The following is a 23892-nucleotide window of genomic DNA, read 5'->3' on the forward strand; positions in this document are numbered from 1 at the left end:
TAGTTCACTAGTTAAATATATTTTTGTGTGTGTTTATGCTGTCTTATTAATGTATTTACAGTTTCACAAATTAAAAAAACAATTAACGATTGATTCAATTGAACTAAATCAATATTTTAGACTTTAAAAACATTAAACCCAATCAGTGTGTGTGAGAATAGCTGCTACAGTTAAAGGGAACTGATCTCAACTTCACCTGCTCATTAAGTTAGACAATCAGATATTAGGGTCCATTTGGCCAGGCGACAATTTAAATGACACCAGGGAAATAACGAAACATACACACACTCCTTGGGGTATTTTAGACAGATCAGTTAACCTAACAGTCATGTTTTTGGACTGTGGGAGGAAGCTGGAGTACCTGGAGAGAACCCACACATGCAGAACATGCAAACTCAACGCAGAAAGAATCCAGGCCAGGGTTCCAACCTAGGACCTTCCTTCTGCAAGGCAACAGTGGGAACAAATGTACCCCTGTGCAGCCTCTGCAGAACAGAAACTATGAAATTGTTAAATAACAATATATATATATATATTGCATTTGATTAGTCATCTTTTAATACATTTTTACAACTGGAATTACTTATTTCATAAACTGACATAGCCATCCATCATTTTATCTAGTATCTAAGATGTATAAATATTGATTTAATAAGTGATTTTCCTTAGAATTTTGTCCGTTCGGCCTTCCATAATATATAACAGGCATTTACAATGCCCAAACTAAATGCATTTGAACAGAAAACACAGATTTCCTAAAACAGAGCATCTTTAAAGCAGAGATGTCCAACTCCAGTCCAAGGGTCTATGTCCTACATGCTTTGTCTCAGCTTCAACAATTGTGTTTCTTCATGTTCTGCAGGAGCCTGGTGATGACCCATTTACTTGATCTGGGTGTGTTAAGCCAGGGAAACATGGAGGACTGCGGCCCGTGTAGATTCACTTTGGACAACACTGGTTTAAAGAAAGCTCTCGCACTCATGCATCATCAAGTTTGTAAGGTACCTTAACTTCTATAGATGCACTAACAATGTGATCTTTTTGCATTGGAAGTTAGAAATCAGATCCCTGGCCAAGTGTTTTTTTTTCTTAAATGGATCGTTTTGTTATTTGTGTTTAGAGGACAGGCTAATAACTAACATAAATATCAATAACAATAAACTCTCTATATCAATCGTTTTCAAGAAGCTGTGACTTTGCTTTAAACACGAGGTAGCATTATTAAATTCTGAGGTCAGGACTGTTAACAAATCAAAGTTTTGACTCCAGGGCACATGGCTGATCTTTTAAACGTTTACCTCTAGATTTCTTACTTCCAGATGCAAACAGAACACTAATCTCACCTTCTATTGAATCATTGCTAACACTCATTGTGAACTCCCTGTGACACATATCAAGACTTGTAAATATGCTGATTGGCTTGGGTTCAACCAGTTAGGTGAAAATCTCAAATTTAATGCCACAATTAGAGCTGAACATAAATGTGAAGAAGCAGATGCATCTAACTAGCTTAGCGTAGCACAAAATCAGCTAGTGTTTAAGTAAAAAAAACAACAACAACATGTACCCAACTGGGCACCTTTAGCCCCCTCTTCTTTTTTTTTGCTAAGCTAACAATCGTCACTGTATATAAATATATCAGTTCGATCACCTGATGTCATTCTTGGTAAGAAGGCAAACAAGGGCATTTTCTCAAATGTTGAACAATAATCTTACATGGTTTCTGAGTTACAGTGCATTAATGTGCAAGAAAATGAAAATTACACATAAAGATTTAAATAAAAAGTGAACACATGAAAAAACCCCACATCTTGAATTGCACTCTGGTCTACTGAAGATACTGCTGGTGTGGTTTTGGTCTGTGGTGGAGGTCTCCATACTAAGCTGCTGAATAATGAATGAAAGGCTCCTGAAGAGCTCAGATCATGATTCTATGAAAGTGGAGGTTTGATGTTGACAGTTTCTGCAGTCTGACTTATACAATAACTGTAGCATAAAAAAAACTACACAGACAAGTAAAAACAAGCTTCTCTTCTAACAAATCAAATAATTATGGTACAACTTTGATGTTAAGGTCCTAAAATGTTGTTTTACTCATAGATTTTATAAATAAGCAAAACTATGATGCCAAAATTGTACAACAAATCTCCATGTGGAGCAGAAAAGCCCGGGTGGTATATATATATATATATATATATATATATATATATATATATATATATATATATATATATATATATATATATATATATATATATATATATATATTTAGCTTAGTTTAGGAGTTAAAACAAACCAAAAACATCTGCAATGATAACTTGAAGGGCTTTAAAAGGCTAAATCTTCAGCTCATGTTAGAAGATACAGTACACTTGATTTTCAAGAAATTTCAGTTGTCTACATAAAGGCTTGAAATTATTCCGTTAAAACGAAACACAGTGTCGTGAAGTGCATTGCTCTATGGACACGGAGGAACAAGGACTCCTCGTGAATGCAATGTCAATAAATAAATAGATAACATGCACACCATTATATCATAGCTAGCTGCAAACTAATGCAACATTCACATATTACAAGTCTCACATTGATTAAGTCACACTTTAAGGAGTAATAGTGGAAATCTGATGGTTGCCGCTTGCGTTATGTTACTGTGTCTTTGTTCTGTTTGCTATGGCTGCAATCCATGCTACACTAACATATATTTTAGAACTACAGCGATGAAATGTGGGGGAAGTGATCCAGCTTTGTATTTTCTCCATGATCACTTCAACTTGCTGTATAATTGGAGAACACTCAAAAAGATTCAGATAGAAGGGAACCGTTTTAGCATCAGCTCTAAAATGGAGATGCTTAGTCTGCTAAGCTGTAAAGTTAAAAGGTTTTATTTTGAACAAGAGAGAAGAAGAAATTTACCAAATGTTTAAAAGAGCAATAAGCGATATTTCACCACTAGGTGAAGCTTGGGCACTGTCGGTAGACCAAAATGAGATATGCATCAAATCACGCCTTTCTCCACCTCACTCCAGTACTCTGCACCCATTTTCCCATTGGCTCATAAGACCCTATTTGCAAAGGATTGATACACAGCAACTTACAGCGAAAAGTAAGTAACTCATAACTTTATAATGCTGTTAGCAAGAGAACGTTTTGATCAGCTGGGCATGCTCTCCGCCATTTTGTGCCTGGCGTGGCATTTTATGGGCAGCTGTTCACGTGCACGTACGTACACGCTCGGCCAGCCCGGCTATGTAAACAAGAGATTGGAGAACAACACAGAGTGATAGTGTGTGACGTTTACCCATAGTCCGTCTCAAAACATCCCTTTAGTTCTTCACAAAACTATGTTTTAGTTCTTTCTGTCTAAAATAATGACATTTTGCTTATTGCTCCTTTAAGAAAAATAAGAATCCAAAATTTAAAAATCAAATTAGACTTTAACATATCCTGCTGTTTTATTAAATAACCTGTTAGTGTGGAACATTTTAGTCCAGGCTGGTCCAGGCTAAATATTGCAGTTTTGATTCTTGTCTCCGTCTTAAGTTGAACTGAGGCTGAAAAATCGTAGAAAATCCCCCATTTTACTTTTCCAAATACAATAAAAGGTTTCCTTCAGTTCAAACTGGGTTTTAAAGAACCAGTGTCTACCGTAGAATAATACACAAGTTTGACCAATTGAAGGTTCCAGGTTCAGATTCCTTACAAAACAGCAAACTGGCCCTTTTTCATTTTCTGCTGCATCTTTATATTTTGTTGAGGTGTTTATACCTAATAACAAAGCGGGCGTCAGAATCCATTTTGACTGGAAAAATCTAAAACAAATTCAGTGCACATCTGAGGGAGCAGTTTATGTCTGGGTGCTCGTGCCGACCCCTGACAGTGTGACGCCCTGGGCTATCAGTCGTTTAGCCCATACCAAAAACCACCACTTCAGATGGTTCAGATGATTTGATGCCTCCTTGTTGAGCCTAACAGAATCTTAAGAACTCAGTGCTGGATCATCTTGTTAATGGACAAGAGCTAACAAGATGTTTGTCTCCCAGGAGCCACTGGAAGAGAATGTTTCATTTTGCAGCACAACAAATTTCAGGTTTCTGGTATCTGCTAATTAGCCTGCTGAAAGAAAAATAAATACCGCCAAAACTCCTAAGGTAAATATTCCTTGTTTACAAGCAGGATACTGTATATTAAATTCAATATATATTGATCTATTCTACATTATAATAACCCTACCTACAATAATAGTATGATACTGTCCAGTGATTTTTGTGCAGGATGGATGCTCAGGTGAAACACATAACAGACGATTTCCCATGTGCAGGTCAGAGGTGTTTAAATGCACAACTCAGATCCACATCTGATCATGAGTTTTTACAAAGCACTTCAAAAATGTTAAGCTAAGAATAAAGTGCCATGCCAATACAACTTAAATTAATACACTGTACTATAGTGAGATTTGTCTTGTTTGGTCTCATCAGTGCCATTGATTGTGCTAATACACGTTCTTTGCATTTCAAGCCTGCAGCACATTTCAAGACAAGTTAGGAATGAAGCAACTTAGGGCTCTTTGTAAAGTGAAAGAACAAATGTGAGTTGAAACATGCGAAGTCCACAGATTTTTCTGTCTGCTTCTCTGACAGGCCAACCTTTCTGTTTAGGGTTGGTTTTCCTCGTTTAATGTAGATGCCAGTGTAAAGAGGTGGTGGCGGCAGGTTCCAGCTTTCTAACACCTACAATGCAGCTTTGTCTCGTCTCCCTGGGCTGCTTCCCAATCATTCACACCTAGAAACGCGTGACCAAACTCACATGGTTGCCGTTGTTAGGTGACCCGTTCAGTAGTGTTACTGCTCTTACTACAACTACATCCGATAAGTCAAACATGTTCACAAGTGAAGACGCTTTTTGGATAAGAGGTGAAAGGGTTTCAAGAAACAAAGGAATTCCATTTCACTTCCATTCAAGCACTTAGGATTTTCAACAAATATCTGGTCACAGCAATGTGAATTTGTATTCAGTGCCCTTTACTCTGACACCTCTAAATAAAATCAACTGACTGCAAAAGTCAGCTGATTATTCAACCGAGTTCACTGGTGTGTAAATGAACCTCAGTATAAATCCAGCTGTTCTGTTTGTGGCCTCAAAGGTTCATTTGAGATCATTTGAGAACAACCAGCATCATGCAGACCAAGGGACCCGGCAGACAGGTCAGGGAGAAAGTTGTGGAGAAGTTCATAACAGGGCCAGATTACAAAACAATTTCCCAAGGTTAGAACATCCTTTGGAGGTCTACTCAATCCATCCTGAGAAAAAAATAAACACAGCATGCCACAACTTCAAACCTACCAAGACATTGTGCAGTCCACAACCCTGGGTGGCACGGAGGGCAGGCAAAAAAGGCAGTTGTAGAAAGAAAGGCATAAGATATCTTATTTTAAGATTTCGGTAAGCCATGTAGGAGACAGCAAACGTGGAAGAGGTTGTTCTGGTCAGATAACACAAATACTGAAAATTCTGGTCTATGTGCAAAACTCTGTGTGGTGGAAAATTAGCACTGGGTATCATCTTAAACATCACTGTATTGGGATACATGTCAGTAGAAGCATCATGCTGTGGGGCTGCCTTCCTTCAGCAGAGACTGGGAAGCTGGTCAGCGATGATGGAAGATGAATGGAGCGAAGTACAAGACAGCCTTGGAAGAAAACCTGCTAGAAGCTGCAAAACACTTGAGACAGAGCCAAAGGTTCCCATCATTGTTCTACTTTTACTAAAGGTCCTGAGAAAGAAGCGAGAAGGACCTGAACCCGATCATGATCCCTCCCAAAAAGAAAATCAGTGGAGAAACTCAGAACTGAAAGTGCCATGAGGAGGGAAAGTCCATATTATTGGAGGAAGTTCAAACCTCCACAGCTATGTTTAGTTGACTCTCTGGACTTTTTAAAAGGCAGGTAAAACTTTCTTCTTTAAACAGGCCTTTTGTTGAATGTTGTTGAATTTTAATTGTGTTATTTTAATTGTAATTTTATCTTAATTTTATTAGTATTTGAGTTTAATTGTTTTATTGGTTTCCTATACAGCGCCTTGAGATGACTATCTGTGAACAGAGCTACACAAATACACTTTACTTACTTGTGCTCTTTAAGACTATCTAAAGGAATATGTAAGACAAAACATCACCTAAACAACCTTTAGTGGTTCATTTTTAAATAAGAGAACATCTCCACAGTGTAGGATTTAAATTCCTCAAATGCTTCTTGTAGAACGTGTTTCGGGTTTATGTGCCGAAAAGGGAAATGCAAGTTAAAAAGATGCCGCTGATGAGACAATCTAGTATTTCTTAGTTAGCAGTGATATTAAAATATCTGTTAAATATAAGAATCCCCTTTTTAAAGTGGTAATCACACAAAACTAAATGAGAACTGTTTAAATGAAACACACCTATCTAATTATAAAGGCGATCACTAAGATTGTCATTTAAGTTGTCTTCGTTTCAAGTCTTAGCACACAAGGAGACGTGCAGAAGGCAGCATGTTTTCTTTTAACCAGCGTGGATGAGTGAACGAACACATAGCGGAGGTTTGCGTAATGAAATGTCAGATCTCAGCGTAATGCGACAATAATTTTGAAAATAATACTGTGGCTGCTAAAGATTTGTTGAGATAAATTGGTATAGTTCAGTTCTTTCTATGATTGATTTTTTTTAATCAACCTTCTGTTAGCCAACATGAAACAGATTTTACATTTAGCTCCAGTGGGGGAATTGTTTTTGTCATCAGTTTGAGATAAGAGACTGTAACTGTGACTTTTGTATAATATAAAGCCTGTATAAACTTCATTACACTGGTGTGGTGCTCTGACATGTCACGTTTATGGGAATATTTTCTACTAAATTTTACTTGGATGAGTAATTATAAAAAGGGGGTTATATTTTGGGTTTTCTGTTCCTTCCTCAATAATATTCAAGCTGATTCTGACTTTAGAAATAATTCTTTGCACTTTTATATGGACTGTAAAAACATGGATCCAGATACTTAAAGATACACCTCTATACAGATAAACCTTAAAGTTCGCTTTGGCTGCCACTAAATACATCTTGTATTAAATAATGATGCATATTTTTCAGCGATGTCATCAAAGATAATTTTTATGTTGTTCTATATCTCTTTCTGCAGGTGTAGAAGCAGACTCCGAGGATGTTATCCCGCACTGTTTTTCCTCTGCTCTATTTTCGTCACCCTTTCTCTCTAACGTTTTGCCTAATCTTTTTCCCCTCTTCCCTTTCTTTCTCTTTTACCTTTCCGTTTCTGTGTCCGCTGAATCTAAAATAATCTCAACATAATATCCATTAAAGGTTTTTGCATACATATCAAACGGAGCACTATAGTGAAAGCACTAATGCTCCACTTGTGAAAGTAAATCTGTTGGGCTCTCTTTGGCACTAAGAAAGCCATTCTTAGTGCTACACTGCCAGGCAGAAGACGTAAAAACAAAACATGACTAGAACATCCTCCAACAGAAATGAACCCAGTTGGATCACCCATCCCACGTCTGACATTTGTTTTGACCAGTTTTTCTGGAGGGTCGAAGGCCATGGTGCACCTGAGAGCAGCTGTCCGTCTCCACGTGCCAACAGGTTGTTCTTGTTGTACGTAAATCAGGGTAGCTGTTGATCAGGTGGGCAAGCAAGCAGTGCTAGGTATTTGCCAGTGAAGTAGCTTTGGTGGATGCCGTGTAGTAAATAAGCGGCAGAGCTTTCCTGCAGTGCCCTCCCGTCTGCTAACACTACAGGCTGAACCCTAAGAGAATACTTGACTGACACTTGACTGAGTGTCCCTTTAAATAAAGCTGAAATGTATTATTTCTGGATTTTCAGCAAGAGCCAGCCAGCGGCCCACTGTAGTTCATTTTCTAGTCTCCAAGATGGCGCTCTTCCTTTTCCTGCCTTGCTCCATTCCAAAAGGCAGGCCACCTTTGCTGTTTCAGAAGTGTTTCCAAACAATATCAATAGAGCAATCAACATAATCCCAGACAATCAACTCCTTATCATGCTGCTGAACAAAAGGCTTCTACTTGGTCTTGGGCACTACCAGTAGTTCATCACCATCCTGGATGCTGTAGGAGTGAAGGGCTCGGGCGTTGTACTTCAATTCCTCTGGACCGAAGGCGCTGTCCTTGTCGATGTAGTAAAGCCTCATGCTGTTTGTGGAGAGCTGGACCACAGCCGTCAGCTGCTTCTTCAGCTCAGCAACAGTTTGGTCCAAACGGATGTTCAGCTGAAACAAAACCAAAACAGAACCATGGTTACGTCAGCGATTCAACGTAACCAAAACTTTCTTGAACAGCAAAAAGATGACACAGCCTTCCAAATAAACAACATGAAACGGGCTATTCAAGCCTAACTTAACATCCTTGTTTCACCTCAATTTGGATGCAAGCTACTGACTAAGAAATATCTTGAGCAATATTGGTAATTCTTAGGCTCAAAAATCATAGATTTGGTCCAAATGAAGACCAGAAAAGCTCCAGGCTCTGACAATGTCTCCCCTGATGTCCGAGGACCTACACTGACCAAATGGCCTCCGTCTTCAATAAGTCTCTGGAGCTGTGTGAGGGTCCCTTGTCCTTTAAGCAATAAACAATTATCCTAGTCCCCAAGAAACGCCCTGATGTCTATCATGAAAAAGTTTGGTTACCAGGTGATGCAGTCAACCTGGGACTCGACCACCACCGTGACCATCTAAGGACATACGCCAGGATCCTGTTTGTGGACCTTACCTCAGCATTCAATAACATTAACCAGTCATCCACCAGAAGCTAACCCAGCTCACAGTTCCAGCTTCCACTTGTCAGGGGGAGGAAAAGCTAATCACACACCTGACACTTTGACAGAAAGGGGAGCCTGAAACTGCGTTTAGCGGCAATTACGCAATTCCCCCTGGCACTGCTGAATGCATCACAGCAAAAATAAAAGATGAGTGGTCGAGCCGTGGGGTCGATATGGCTCGGGTTGATGGCCTAACAGGACTGTAGGTTCTCTGGCGTCACTCTGACACGCAGACATTTTCATCTTTACGCACAGAATACATTGTGAAGGTGACCAAATCACTCAAAAATGGAAGATACCCATCTGAGCATCATCTCTGACCTGGACACCGTTCTCAATGCGTCTCGCTATCCGGGTGGTGCTGACAGCGCATTAATGATAGAAGGCTTTGGAGCGCGTATGTGACCACTATGGGTCACAGACCGGTGCAGCTGATCCACTGGTGCAGAAGGAGCAGGCTTTCCTACCGCTGAAGTGGGTGCTTGCAGGATCAGGACAGCCCTCGTTCAGAGAGACTTCTGATCACTTCTCTTGGAGAAATGTTCCTTGAAAGCTTTGGCTGAAGTGGAGCTTGTAATTCCAGTGTGGCAGCAGAGCACACAGTCTCCAGAATGACATCAAAGCAGCCATGAGAAGTCGTCTGTCCGAGTAGAAAGTCCAGAACCTCATGACAAAAGTCTGCAGCAGTCCCACTTGAGAAATTTTATTACACACAAGCGGGCATGTGATTCAAGTCCATGCAGGCCAGGAGGAAGGTGTGAGTGCGCACTTAGGCCAGAGGGGAACGGTTCATATTTAATTAGTCACTGTTCATATGTAGCTCCTGGGGCCATGCAGTCAGTTGGTTTTGTTACTGCGGAGAAAAAGTTACATCATTTCTTCTGTTTGATGTGTGCATCCACGGAGTTGACTATTTGTTCCACTTGTTTGGACCAAATTTAAAATGGATTCAAATTAAATGCTATGGAGTATGTCGTTATCATCATTTAAAAAAGTAAAGAGACCGGTAAAACTAGATTATGATGGGATTTTTATGAACCTGTCAGTCAAAATAACAAACAATGAAAAAGTCTAGTGCAACCTCTTAGACATAGATAGATAGATAGATAGATAGATAGATAGATAGATAGATAGATAGATAGATAGATAGATAGATAGATAGATAGATAGATAGATAGATAGATAGATAAAGTATTTTGAATGTGCACACAGAGATTCAAACCAGCGCCACACTAACCTGCTCTACCTTCTCCTCACAGTGAACTTCGACTCTAGCCCGGCAGCGAGGTTTGAGATCGATCTCAGCCAGAGGCTCCAGCTTGCCGTACTTGGTTACCAGAGAATGGTATCTGAGGGGGGAAAGAGCAGTTTGTTTGTCTTGCCAACACGCCACGCTTCACTTTTGCAGGCGCGGTAAAATACAGGCATGCCGTGCGGTTTACCTGTAAGGTAGCTCCTTCTCGGGACAGTCCAGGTAGTGACGAATGAAGAACCTCTCTGCATCCTCTCGCTCACTGCCGGTCACAACGCTGCCGTTTAGATGGGACACTGAGGGAAGCCTGAGGAGAATCACACAAACATTGGCAAGTTAAGCCTTAGAAACGCATGACATGAATCAAAAAGTGAACTAATCAGAGGACACAAGCTGTCTCAAACCGTGGCCATGCAAAGAGGAAGACATTCGTTTTATACCTCACTGACGAGACTCACTGTGCTATCATGAGGTTGCGGCGCTCTGCGTTAGTGTAAGCCTGCAGCAAGGGAATGCCCTGCAGTCGCACCTCCTCTAACTTTGGGAAGAAGTTCAGCTTCTCGATGTCTTCCCATCGGTTGAGACCTGACAACACATACCAGGGGCTGAGCTGCAACTTACGAGTTTTTGGAGCAAAGTCCGTGCTGCAGGTGTGGAAGAAGGTGAACGCAGCAACAGCTTTTGTTTCCAGCAGAACTGTTGTGAGGGAGCAGTTTATCCATCTAATACATCCACACGTAATTTAAGATCATTTTGAAATAAATGAAACAAACTTTAATCAAAGGAGGAAGTGTTACCTTTTAACGGAGAAGCTTTTATCAAGAAGTGTGCATATTGATGCTAATTAGCTACTGTTAGCATAGAACAGGTGAACTGCCTCCATCCAGTGTGACAAAGCTTAAAGCTATTTTGTAAAGAAGATCTTCAGTCTCTCTGAGAAATGCCCCTCAAAGACTGGCAAGGGCAGTTACAGCTAAAAGGTGGTCCAACAAAATATTGACTCAATGATAACTCAAACCATTGTTCAAAAATGGTTAAAATAATTTAAAAAGAAGAATTTCCCCCAGAAAAATATGTTTTAGTAACTAAACATTTTTACGCATAATGCCTGTAATTCTATCAATATTATTTTCATTATGTTGCTGGAAGCCGTCTCCAAATAACACTTTTCAGAAGGAATATGTTTCGTTCCAAAAAAAGGAATGAACCTGTGAGGAACAACGGCTTGCAGGTGGCAAACATGTCTGAGAAACTTGTAGTCTGATACACAAATAAAGACAATAAGAAATTTTCTCCGATGCGGAGTTTGTCTTTGTCCCTCTTAAAAGAGCTCTGAAAATAGATCCTCACTCATGGTTTCTGTAAATAGAAACACTTCCTGAGATAAAAAGCTATGTGGAGAGAACAAAGCTATTATAATAAAAGGGACATGCTTGCTGAGCTAAATTTATCTGCTGCCATGATACTATAATCTAATATTAAATCTCTACAATAAACATAACCCTCAGCTTAAACATTATTCTTAGACACAGAAGCATTATTGGAGACTAATTCTAATTGTCTGAGACACACTGAAGCAACACAAGCCCACACTGGGCCCCGCTGACCTGAGTTGTTTAGGTTGATGCTGCGCAGGTTGGGGAACAGCCGTGCTAGGATGTCCTTGTTGTCCTGAATGGAGGCCAAGTTGTTGTTGGCCATGATCAGAGTGTCCAGGCTGGGGAACATGGAGCCAAACTTGCACACTTCGGCCCAGTCGTGCAGGCTGTTGTCGGTGATGTGAAGCAGGCGCAGGGTGGGGCAGGCCATGCTGGAGGCACTCACACTGCTGTACTCATTAAGGCCCAGAAACAGCTCCTCCAGCCTGCAGGAGAACACCAGAGCCCCCATTTACACCAAAACAGGAAGAGACATACGATGGATCCAAAAAAAATACAAAGGCCTAGTTTCTGGTGACGCCATCCTTCTGTTGCTTTGGATGTATCCTTCAATTCAAATAAATGCTGGCCAAAGGCTGTGATTTTACTTGATCTACTTATCTGAATGCAACAGCAAAGGATCTGTTGCATTCTGAACCTTCTGGTATGAGACATAGTTGAAAGTGCCTTATACTGTCCCAAAGAGCAGGGTTTCCCGCAGCGCTATCTTGCTCACGCTACCGCCTCGCCAACATTCCAAAAAAAAAAAAAAAAAAAAAAATGTGTGTTGTTGTTGCTTTCGCGCGTGCGTGAATGGCAGGGAAAAAACACATGGATACCCCCCGCTCCGCGAGTCGGGCCGCGGAAGGCGTGTCACCCCCCCCCCCCCCCCCCCCCCCCAAACTAACCGCCTCGCCTAATCAAATTCCTGCGGGAAACACTGCCAAAGAGTCATTCTGTCCCTATTCCATCACACTGCTAAACTCAATAAAAAGTAACAACACTGAAGACTGAATAGCTGTCTTAGAAGGGTTAATGTCCTACTTTTTTCTATGTTTTTTTTTTTAATTCACTAATGAATCGGCCTGTGTCTGTTGATAGGTGTTATCACCTGGTGAGATTGTTTGGTTTTGTAAGATCATTTCCTGAGTAAACAGACCATAAAGTATTATTTTGTCTTATCTTATCCTACATGTTACAGCTAGCTCAGAAACATTGACCCCTATTTCTGCCCACTTGCTCTTCTGTTTCCATTTTTTTTCCCTTTTTACATTTTCCATGACCGCCAAGAATGTTGCCTTTGTAAAAACTCTCTTGAAAACAAATATTAAAAAACAAAAGAACAAAGTTATTCTATATTGGTCTCATTTTCTCGAACCAACATTAATTTGAGGAAATTGAATGTGTAAAAAAACAAAAAAAAAAACAACACACATACTTCAATCAACCGAACAACCAACCAATCATCACACTAAAATTAAACCAATCAAAAGCCAACCAAAGGAAATTCTCAACTAAAACCAAACCAATCAATTAACCAACCGAAGACAAACTGAGCTATCAACCCAATCAGCCAGAACTAGACAAAAACTTATCAATCCACAGATTAACCAATGAAATGCCAACAAACCAAATCAATTAAGAAAAGATCAACCAATTAACCAACAAACCAATGGACCAATCTCCTGAAACTACGAACTAAGCCAGCTAAAGCCAACTAAAACCAACCAACAAAGCAAATAAACCAACCAGCCAAACCAGTGTATAAACCAAAGACTAACACAGCAATTAACAAATCCATAAATCAAACAAATACATTAAAACTAACCAACAAACACACTAATTAAAAACCAAGCAACCAACAAAAAAAACAAAATACAAAACAAATTCCAATCAAAAACCCACTAACCAAACCAGTCAATCAACCAACCAGCTAGTAACTCCCCAGAAGGGAACATTTTGTAGATTGAACTTTATAACGCGGTTCTGGTGCAGTTGTTCTTACTCAGGCATGTTCTGGGTCAGCAGCATCACAGTATCCCAGGATATCTGAGTGTTGTTGAGAACGAGGCGTCGCACCCGTAAAAAGGCCTCAGCACACTGCGGATCAAGAGACGTTCCAGCCAGTGGGTTGTAGCTCAGGTTGAGGAACTCCAGATTGGGGATGCTTGATGCAATTTTACTGATCTGGAAAAAGGCAGAAACTGTCTTTTTAGTTTGTTATACAGGGTTTGAATGTTAGAAATGAAAGCTTTGAAGACTAGCACAAATACACTGGGTGGCTGAGAACCTGCATACATTTCTAATCTTATTGCATGTTTTACGTGTTTCCCTGCCTCCACGCCTGTCTTAAATAAATTGGTGATGAAGAGGCCTCTGCAGCCCTTGATGGCTGCCAGTGTTGTAGTACTCGAGTCCGAGACTCGAACTCGAGTCCGAGTCATTAGCTAAATTTAGAGACTCGTGACTTGACTTGGACTTGAGCACTGATGACTCGAACTTGGACTCGGACTCCTACATTCAGATCATTCTGACTCGGAAATTGAGAAAAAGACTCGACTTTTTTATATATCATTAGGCTATAATTTTAATATGTCATTAGAATATTATTTGGTGTATGATTTTAATATCTAAATTATTAGTGCAATGGAATGTTACTGCTTCATGTCATACATCACACGTCACGGCATGTTCCTACAACGAACGTTAATTTTCACTGCGGCATGCCTGGAGGAGAGATGAGTGCCCCGAAGATTGTCTGTTTCGCGTTTAAGGATTTCACCTGCATTGGCAGAAAATGGAGTGCAAAATGCTCTATATGTAACAGAACAATTGAGGAGACATTGGGGATTACCTCAAATTTCAACTCGACTCGGACTTGACTCGGACTCGACTGATTTTTTTTAATGACTTGGACTTGAACACTGGAGAACACCTGGACTCGGACTTGAGGCATAGTGACTTGACTACAACACTGATGGCTGCTGAGGAGGTACTGCAATCCTTACAAACACATATAAAACATGTTGGCAGCGGGTCCCAAGGACCGGGACTCAAAACCACTGCTCTACACAACTAAAACTGCAAATATAAAGAGCACAGCATCTCTTAACCTAATTCGACATTAGTGATCTAATGTCACTCGACAGCCAGAAAGGATTGACGTATTTCAATGTCACCTCATGCCAGTCTTGCAGATTGTTGTGCGATATGTCCAACTCCGAGACGTGAGCACAAAAGGCAGCGATCTCCGCCGGGTCTCCTGCATTGCTGATCCCACAGCCGTTCAGCACCAGCACGCTGGGCAAGTTCAGACGGTCTAGAGTAAACAGAGGGAAGTTTTAGAATATGATGGAGGCGGAGAACACAGATTGGTCTGGAAGTTCAGGGTGAACGCTCACAAGTTACAAGAGCTCTTTTCAAGCCCTCATGTGTAAACAGAAAAAGCATGACAACGCTTCAAACCGACAAAGACACTGACGGCCACCCTGAACTGTTTTTGGTGGCGCCGTCATGCTGTGGGGAGACTTTCCTTCAGCAGGAACAGCGAAGCTATTCAGAGCAGATGTTAAATTGATGCTGCTGAATGCAACCTAATCCGGAAAGAAAATGAGACACAAGCGGCAAAAGATTGTGATGCAAAATAAAATTAATTGAAAAGACTGTAAAGTTAAGAATGCTAGTCAGGCATATTAGGGCACCTGTAACTCATGGGGTAATTGTGCCTGTCCTCTTTACCTAAATGCTCCCCCTTGCTCACATTAAAGAAAGATTTATAAGTTGATAATACACAGCTTTATATTTCTTCACCAGCTCATTTTACAGTCCCTTACAGACACTCCTTAGGTGTGTCAATAAGATGAAAGAGTGGGTGGGAATATCTAGAATATCTTTCACCTTAACACAGAACATACCAAAGTCATTACTTTTAGTCCCAACAGTTTCTTAGTGAAATATATTGTCACGTTGCTTCCTCAGATGTGTAGTTCTTCCTAGTCAGTTACTTTAAATCAAAGCCATGATGAAACAAAATGGAACAGAGTTAACAAGTCAGGCATGGAAGTGACGCTGATGAACATGTTGGAGCATCTTTGAGAATACGGTTAAAACTGGCGCAGAACAACGACAGACTTTGTGCTCTGCTCTCAGAGAAGGGAGAACAACTTCAGTGAGATCACCTGCCAGTGCTTTTAGGAGACGTACAAACAGAACAATTTAGCCGTGAAGGGAAGATGACGCACGATAGAAAACACCTTTAAACTGTCAAGACGTGTGGTTTGAAATCGAATGAATTGAGAAGAGGGAAATTTTCCATTTGTCAAAACCGTTGTGTGGAAGTAGACAAGTCAGAGATTTTCTTTTCACAGGGTGAAACTAGCTCCATATAAACACTAAAATGACCCTCTTTGGAAGAAATACAAACAAACTGCTGCTTATAAGACAAAGGTGATCCCTCCAGCTCACCTTTCATCGGGGAACCCTGAAGGCCCACAGTGGGAACCACCACCACCCCCATCCCAGGCCCTCTGCGGTACGGGAAGTTTTCTGGGCTGTATTTCTCATTGAGCACCTCCACAAAGGAACGGCCGTCTCTGTCCTCTGGGGGCTCCATGGCGCCTTCCTGCTGACCGGCCTCCTCTTCTGCTGTGGAGGTGAAGGTCCGTCAGGTTAAGTGTCCCAGCATCACAACGCTTAAAGCCCTGTGCTCACCACTTTACAGGGTTTGGTCTATATTTGACTCAAAAATAAGACTTAGTCACTCTAGATCGTTAAATCTCTGTCTTTGGGAACAAACATCTGAAGGGAACTGAAGTAGCTGAACACTTGCCTACGGTGGCCTACTGGGGCCAAGGTGGCTGGAGGAATACTGACCAGCTCTAAGCACATCAGCAGCTTTCTGCTAAAACCATAGCAATGAGGAGAACTAAACCCAGAATACTGCAAGGACTTTTTCTAAGGTTGCTGAATCGTAATACACCTGGAGGGAAATGAAATGTGTCTCAAAAGGTTTGAATTAGTATCAGCGTGTATAGTGAACTGGACTGAGAGAAGCTGGACTGGAATACATAGAAGTAAAGCCAAACCCAGTCTAAACTGAGCTAAATCAATATTTCAAGATGATTAAAACTCATCAGTCTCGCAGCTGGTCCTAGGAAAACCCAAGAACATTCTCCTAAGTTGTAAACACAGAAACAACTGTGATGCTGAAGCTAAAACCCACGTAACCCGATGGTCTGCGACTTCCCAGTTTAAAGCGTTTTCGACCAACCAACAATACAACGATAAGTACGATTCTGCGCAGTAATGCCCTGTTATGTTGTTTGACATTTGTCATAATTCTGTAAAACTTGCAAAAAAACATGAACCACAGCACATGGACCAAGTGGATCACTGGAATATCCATAATTAAAATGACAGCGTCTGCTTTACAATGCTTGGGAGGCAGAGCCTCGCTGTGGAATGTGCTGCAGGGAAACATAAATTATGTATTAGTGTTGCTTTAAAAAAAAAAAACAATAAAACATAGAAGGGTCATATTACAATGTCTCACACAACAAAAGTTAGACCGCTAGACCAAGCTGATAAGAGCCATTTGCAACTTTGCAGCTGCTTCCTGTGACGTGACAGTGATTTCTACAGGGGATAGAGCCATCTTACCTGAGGAGACGTCTGCTTTGATGTGGCTGCAGTCAGCGCGCGCTGTCAGCTGCTGTTTCGGGAAGGGGGGACCTGTCAGAGACACCAGCAGGAGAGGGGATTCACCTTCGATCTAATCATCTACACGGTTCATTCATTGGAAGCGCGACCACAGCCGCGATTAACTAATTAAAAGCCTTAATGGCTTCACATCTCACTCCAGAGCGGACGGTAGGAGCGAGGAGGCGGCTGCAGAAAGGAAAAGCAGCTCCCTTTTTTTTTTTTTTTTTGCCGCTCTTGTCAGAGCAGATAAGGGCGGAGGATCACCACATGTCGCTGGAGAACAAACGAGGTCAAGGGTCGGACTCTGCACACTGACGCACGCAGCACTAAACAACATGGAAGCAGAACAGCAGCTAGTGGTGCTGCGGGGAGGCTGATAAAAACGCTTTGATTCACAAACCTTTTCACACAGTAAACAGCCCCTTTGGCGTCAGTGGAATTAAACCTATAGTCTGGGTTTTAATCAATTAAACCAGTTAGGAAGAGGCCGTGTCCTGCTGAACGTGAAACTAGCTTTGCTGATTCCTTCATGAGCAGATCATCAGTTCCTTGCAGGGATTTAAGGGTAACCTTAACCTCTAGTAAAACCTGATAACCAGTTCAGAAATGTTAATGTTCAAAAACATGACTTAGCTGCACAGTGGTGCAGTATTTAGCACTGTTGCCTTGCAAGAAGGTCCTGTGTCCAGACTCCAGCCAGGGATCCTCCTGCATGGAGTTTGCATGTTCTCCATGTGCATGCCTTGGTTTGTCTCCGGGTACTCCGGCTTTATCCCACAGTCCAAAAACATGACTAAATTTCCCTTATGTGTAAGTCAGAGTTCGCCCTGTGACAGACTGGCGACCTGAATAGGGTGTTCCCTCCCTACACGGGGCAGTCCTTTAGATAAGGCAGTTTTAAAGCTACACGTAAAGCTCTGACAGGCATGTCTGATCAGGAGCCGACAGAAGACTGGCTACCGTAGCAGACAGCCTTACTGCTTAACCAGCTAGTGACAGGCGGCCAGGCTCGAGTCACTCTATGAAGAGCCAGTTTAATGTACTGCATTTATATCATATACCACATATATATCCTGTAGCATGGAACAGTGGTGGGAAGAACCAGGGTTCAGGTGGGATTTACCACCTCTGGTCCAGCAAATAGTAAACATTGTTGACAAATCATTGGATGTTCAGGCACCCCCTGAACATCCAATGATATACAAAAATACATCTACTGATGTATTTTTGTATACAAACGATAAAAACACAGGTGAAGTACGGATTGCCACAACAGGATTTATAACCTTTAGGAAAATGTAAGCCTAAAAAAAATAATTCCCTTTTATGTGTATTTTTGTCCATGACATCACAAAGGGTGCAACAATTGAGCTGGCATTAGCAAACATGGTAAAGCAGCAACCTTCGTCAGTTTAAATGCTTAAAGGACAAAGAAGTTACCCCCAACAGAATCCACCTTCCTGAGTGAACCTATGAAATAAGATGGCTGCTTTTTACTTGGAAAACACATTTTTGTTGCTGGATAGACTCCACCAATGGATCAGAAACAGATCCCAAATGTAATAAAACTACAACTGAAAAAAATATTCTAAACTAAACTAATCTTAAGATTTAAAGAGATTTTCATTCAATCAAGAAGTAGAAAGGAGGAGAGGCATGTGGCATTCAAAATATAGCTGTGTATAAGGATGCGATAGAGACAGAAAAAGAGACAGAAAAATGGATAAACAAGAGAAACATTGAGAGAGACAGAAGCTGGCTGCTCATAAAAAAGATGAATATTGTGATGTTAATGGAAAGCTAAGTGGAAGAAAATGTTGGCAAGCCCCCAAAAAAGAAGCAGCACTATGTAAATTGTTATTTTTTATGCAGATTATGTGATATATATTCTTAATAATTACATTTTAACAACTATGACATTCATGATCATGTATGAATCAATGCTCTTTTTATCATCCAGTCCTTAGAGCTTTATACTCTTGTCTTGTTTCTATTCTTTCGTTACTGTATTGTCTTGTTTTGTATGGCTGGTTTTCTCGGCTAAGGGACTGGAGATGGAAATTAGCCCTGACTATAATCTCTCACGTTTACTTAAAGTGCATGAATATGCATAATTCCTTTTTTAAATAAAAAAATAAAAATCCTGTAATTTATTTTTTAAGACATGTTTTACTCCAAATACAACAATCTAAATGGTGGTCATGTATTATATTTCTCTTATATTTTCGATTCACATAGCTAAAACAGTTGTCTTTGTGCTTGTATTTTGCAGGAAAAAAGGTCCCACACCTCAGTCAGGGTTGGCAAATTTAGCTCCTTGCAGATCTTGCCCTAAATTTGGAGAAGTCACTCACGCGACATGGTGCTGCCACTGTTGCATCGTCATGCTCGTGATCATGATTTGTCTGCTTTTCTGCTTCTCTAGTTTGTTTTCTCTCATCACACACCTTTGTGAAGTTTTTCCTCTCTTTAAATCATCCCTGGAGTTAAATAATTTCTTTCTCATAGTTTGTTCTTGATTCACAACAAGATAAGGCCGTTATAATCAACCGATCCTGTATTTGTTGCCACGTTCTTTTACTCAGTTCGGGCCCACTAGTATTTCCACCCGGACTGGCACCTGGGAGGGAAGAATTTGGGTAGATGATGATAACGCCTGAAAGGTCGACATTACAGATTTCTACATCACCACGAGGAAATGGGTCAGAGTTTATCCTGATCTCACACCAGTTGCAATCTAAACTTTGTCAGCATAACCTTTATCTACAATGTACAAAAGTGTTGGTTTTGTGTTTCCTAACCCATGAAACTGAGCACTTCATGTGAAATAAAACTACATGGAAATCTATATTAGGACAGGAAGAGGGTGGGAGCTATGGAGACTTAATGTGTCACCTTCTTGGTCAGCACACTTAGAACAGAATGAAGCATTTCAGGATCTGTCCAGCAGCTGCACTGATGTCTGATGTCAAGAATGTGATTGTAAGACTTTACTAAAAAAGTTGTTCTTGTTTGGAATTCAGAAATATTCTGGGGGCCGGATGGAAAGCTCTGGTGGGCCGGATATAATTAATGATCCCTGCATTAGAACAAATTACATCAATATTTATTTTATTTGACTATATCAAATATCTACGTATTTGATTATATAATACTTTGGACAGCTGAGTTGATAGTGCTGCAAATAATTGAATGGCAAATTATAATACCTGATGAAATTTGAGATAAGAATTTCCTTTATTGTCTCACAAAGGGTAATTCGGGTGTGACAGCGGCAAAAACACAAGAGTTACAAACTAGATCAGTAATAAAAAAACAACCTTATCTAGAGTTAAGTTTTAAAGGGACAGAGCACTTATAGTCATACAAATAAAGTATTGCAAGTAATGATCCAAGTCTACTGAGGGATTTCCTTCATCTTCTGTCATGTCTTCTGATTAAATAAATAAATCCTTATAACAAGCGATATTTGAGACTACATAAAATCTAAACGGCAGTAGTTGATTTTATTGTAAGGTGATCTTCAACTGAAAGGGCCAACTCTGTCATGCACCCTGGATCCAGTACATGTGGTGGAAGACAGATGGAGCATAAAAAATAACATCGCTGATGGACAATGTCTCCCTCCCCTTGCATGGAGCTGCTGTAGAGCTCTTAGTGACAGATTGCTACATCCTAGATGCAGAGGAGCACTTCCACGGGTCCTTCATCCTTGCTGCTGTTAGACTTTAGAATCTCTGCTGCTCACAATAGACTCAATAAGTGTTTACAACATGCTAATAGTTGCATGGGTTCTGATCAGATCATGAATCATTTATATTATCTCTCAGATGCTAATGTCCATGTGCACTCTTTTTAGCATCTCTGGGGTATTTGTTCAGTCGGGCATATTGCAGTTTTTTTTTTTTTACATGTTTTACAAATATGGGTATTTTACATTATAAAATGTACAGATACCCATATTTGGGCAGGAAGAGGAACAGCACAATAAGAAGTGGGCCTTTTTATGCTGCATTTGAGTTCAACTCGGAAGTCAGAGTATCCAAGTTTGAAGTCCATTGAAGTGGACATTCCCACTTCCTGCATTTGATTTACCTCAAAAATGAGAATCGTATTGACGTCACACTCAATATGAACTATTCATACTGTAAATGTTTACAGATCCATGGGTTACTGACTTAAGGGAATACAAACTGTAAGAAGGTAAAAAAAAAAAAAACTTAATTTCAGCAAATTTTATTCATTGATCTTTAAACGTTTATAGCAGTGGTTTATAGCAGTTGCAGGGCCGGTATCCTGCAACCTTTAGATGCGTCTCTACTTCATTGCACCTGACTCCCGTAGCTCATTAACAGAACGTGACTGCATGCTGGTGAGGTAGTGCAGCCATTTGATTCAGGTGTGTAGGAGGGGGGACACATCTGGTTGCAGGAGATCAGCTCTTGAGGATTTGAGTTTGAGACCACCGGTTTATAGTATGAACAGCATGTGGAGGAATTGCATCTGGAAAACAAGTCAAGTTGAGCGTGTCATCAATCCGAAATCTGTGTTCCTAGTTTCGAGGTAAATCAAACACAGAAAGTAGACGTTCCCACTTTAATGGACTTTACGGATTTTACCGAAATCGAAAACTCCGATTTTAAAATTCGACCCAAACGCACCATACAAAGACCCACTTGGCGACCACGGATACATCTGAGAAAAAGTTACTTACTTAAACGTGTATGGACTGTTTCTCTGAAAATAACTATGCCGATCCGGCGTAGACACCTTTATGTAAGCCACATCGGGTTACATTTGTGCTGTCACGTCATAGATCAGGTGAAAACGGCCACCCGAAACTAAATTCAACCGATTTCTTAAAGGAATTTCGTATTTTGAAGCAGAATCAACCTATTGTTAATAATAAGAACTTCCATTTACAACGTAACAGAAACGGAGGAATAGCTACACTAGACAGATGCCGCTGCTTTACATCCTGCCTGCTCAGTCCCAGGCAGGATGAAACGTCCAGTCCATTCTGAGACTCATCTGCCTGACCCCCAAGCATCGGCGGCGGCACGATGGAGCCCGAGAAGAAGACATGTAATCGCCTAAATACGGTGGCAATGCTCCCCAAGAGGAGGTGATGGGCTCCGATTTTGGTTCAGGCACCAACTCGATCGTAGGTGGTCGCAGTACGTACCTTTACCTTCACACTAGACTCCCCTTGTTGATGAAAACAAACCAGCTGTCATTCGGTCTCCCCCTACATCCAGGAAGTGACGTCATGCTCGCTGAAAGCCTTTTCCCCGTTATTTATTAATTTATTTTATGCCCCAAATAATTTAATAACTTTCCTTTCAGCGGAAAATCTTTAAGTGTTTTCTTTTGTGAGTCCGGTTTATAGGATGGTTTCAAAGAAAATCCAGAAAGAAGGGGAAAAGCAGCGGAGGAAAAGTGTGGCAAGTGTACGGCTACAGAACGTCACACTGAAAACCGACGTTAAAACACGTGCTGCGTTCCTTTTACCTCGGAATTCGACACTGAAAAGTCGGACAACACAGTCTCCTCTCCAGCATTTGCGTTCCTTGTTCCCTCTTGTCAGAGAGAGTATGAAAAAACATGGACACTCACACAACTCAGAATGTCACTTTTCTATTTCAATTTCTTTGTCCTTTTTCAAGCCGTGCTGAACGGTTTAACTGAACATGAAATGTTAAACAATTACAATACCTAACGCCAGGCCCGTATTAAGACAATGTGGTGCCCCTGGGCACTATACCTCAAAGCCCCCCCGTGCTGTCCTCCGGTCAAAAACATCAGACATAATCAAGGGGATTTCTGTAATGTAATTTACTATTTACTAACTTACACAACTACATGTAGGCATATGAGCAGTGAGCAATATTCAAATATCTCATTTTAAAATGTTGAAATAAAAAAAATCTTGATTTATTTATCATTTATTATTATTGTGACATCAGTGTTCACAAAACGAATAACGCATGGTCTTTCAACAATTTCAAGTAAATAATATAACAATTTATGAAAAATAAATTTTTAAAGCATGTGTCATGTGGTGCCCCCCCCCCCCCCATGGTTGGTGCCCCTGGGCACTGGTCCACTGGCCCTTATGGATAATCCGGCCCTGCCTAACGCTCTTACTCAGCTACTTGCAGCGATATTGACTAAACTTCATAGGCCTACTTTGACTGCTTTCAGCAGCTCTCTACATGTAGTGCACAAAGATGGAGTTGACGTAATCTGCAATTTGTTAATTTCGAGTTACATGGCAAATGGGATGTACCATTGCACCGACTTTCCGACTTTAGGGGCAGTTAGGGGGTTGGAAATACTGACCTCGGAGGCCAAATGGAACACACCAATAGTGGTAGCATCATGATGCGGGGTTGCGTTTCTTAAGATTTATTAAAATGTTCTTAAAATTAAGTAAGGGACAACAAACTCTCATTTTACCTAATGATGCTGTTAGTTTAAATCGCTCTGTCCGAATAGCCCTTAAAGGTCCCACATACCTGTGCGGACATGAATCTGCGGACGCAGCCCATTAGTGCAGCCCCTTAGGGCAGAATCTGCTGATGGCCCCTCACACTTTCTTTACATACGACCAGAGGAGACAGATCCTTCCAAGGTGTTGGACCAAGACTGTGGAACAAGCTTCCACATTACCTACGACCACTTGACTCTATAAATACTTTTAA

General features: G+C 40.8%; 1 protein-coding gene across 2 annotated transcripts; it reads right to left on the reverse strand.

The window, feature by feature from the left end:
* Positions 1 to 7011: 7011 nt before the first annotated feature.
* LOC105920896 (tubulin-specific chaperone cofactor E-like protein) lies at positions 7012 to 22464 on the reverse strand. Of its 2 annotated transcripts, none has more exons than XM_021312921.2 (10): positions 22374 to 22464; positions 17147 to 17218; positions 15953 to 16129; positions 14668 to 14807; positions 13494 to 13675; positions 11678 to 11934; positions 10529 to 10655; positions 10261 to 10377; positions 10056 to 10167; positions 7012 to 8267 (listed from the first exon to the last, which is right to left on the reverse strand). In XM_021312921.2, exons 3-10 carry the CDS (start codon positions 16098 to 16100, stop codon positions 8061 to 8063), a joined length of 1290 nt encoding a protein of 429 aa, XP_021168596.2. In that variant the 5' UTR covers positions 16101 to 16129; positions 17147 to 17218; positions 22374 to 22464; the 3' UTR covers positions 7012 to 8060. The 2 variants fall into 2 exon arrangements, with proteins under 2 accessions (XP_021168596.2, XP_036006007.1); XM_036150114.1 differs by having other exon boundaries at positions 15953 to 16132.
* Positions 22465 to 23892: the final 1428 nt, after the last annotated feature.

Source organism: Fundulus heteroclitus, chromosome 18 (genome assembly GCF_011125445.2).
Source record: "Fundulus heteroclitus isolate FHET01 chromosome 18, MU-UCD_Fhet_4.1, whole genome shotgun sequence".
Classification (NCBI taxonomy): Eukaryota; Metazoa; Chordata; class Actinopteri; order Cyprinodontiformes; family Fundulidae; genus Fundulus; species Fundulus heteroclitus.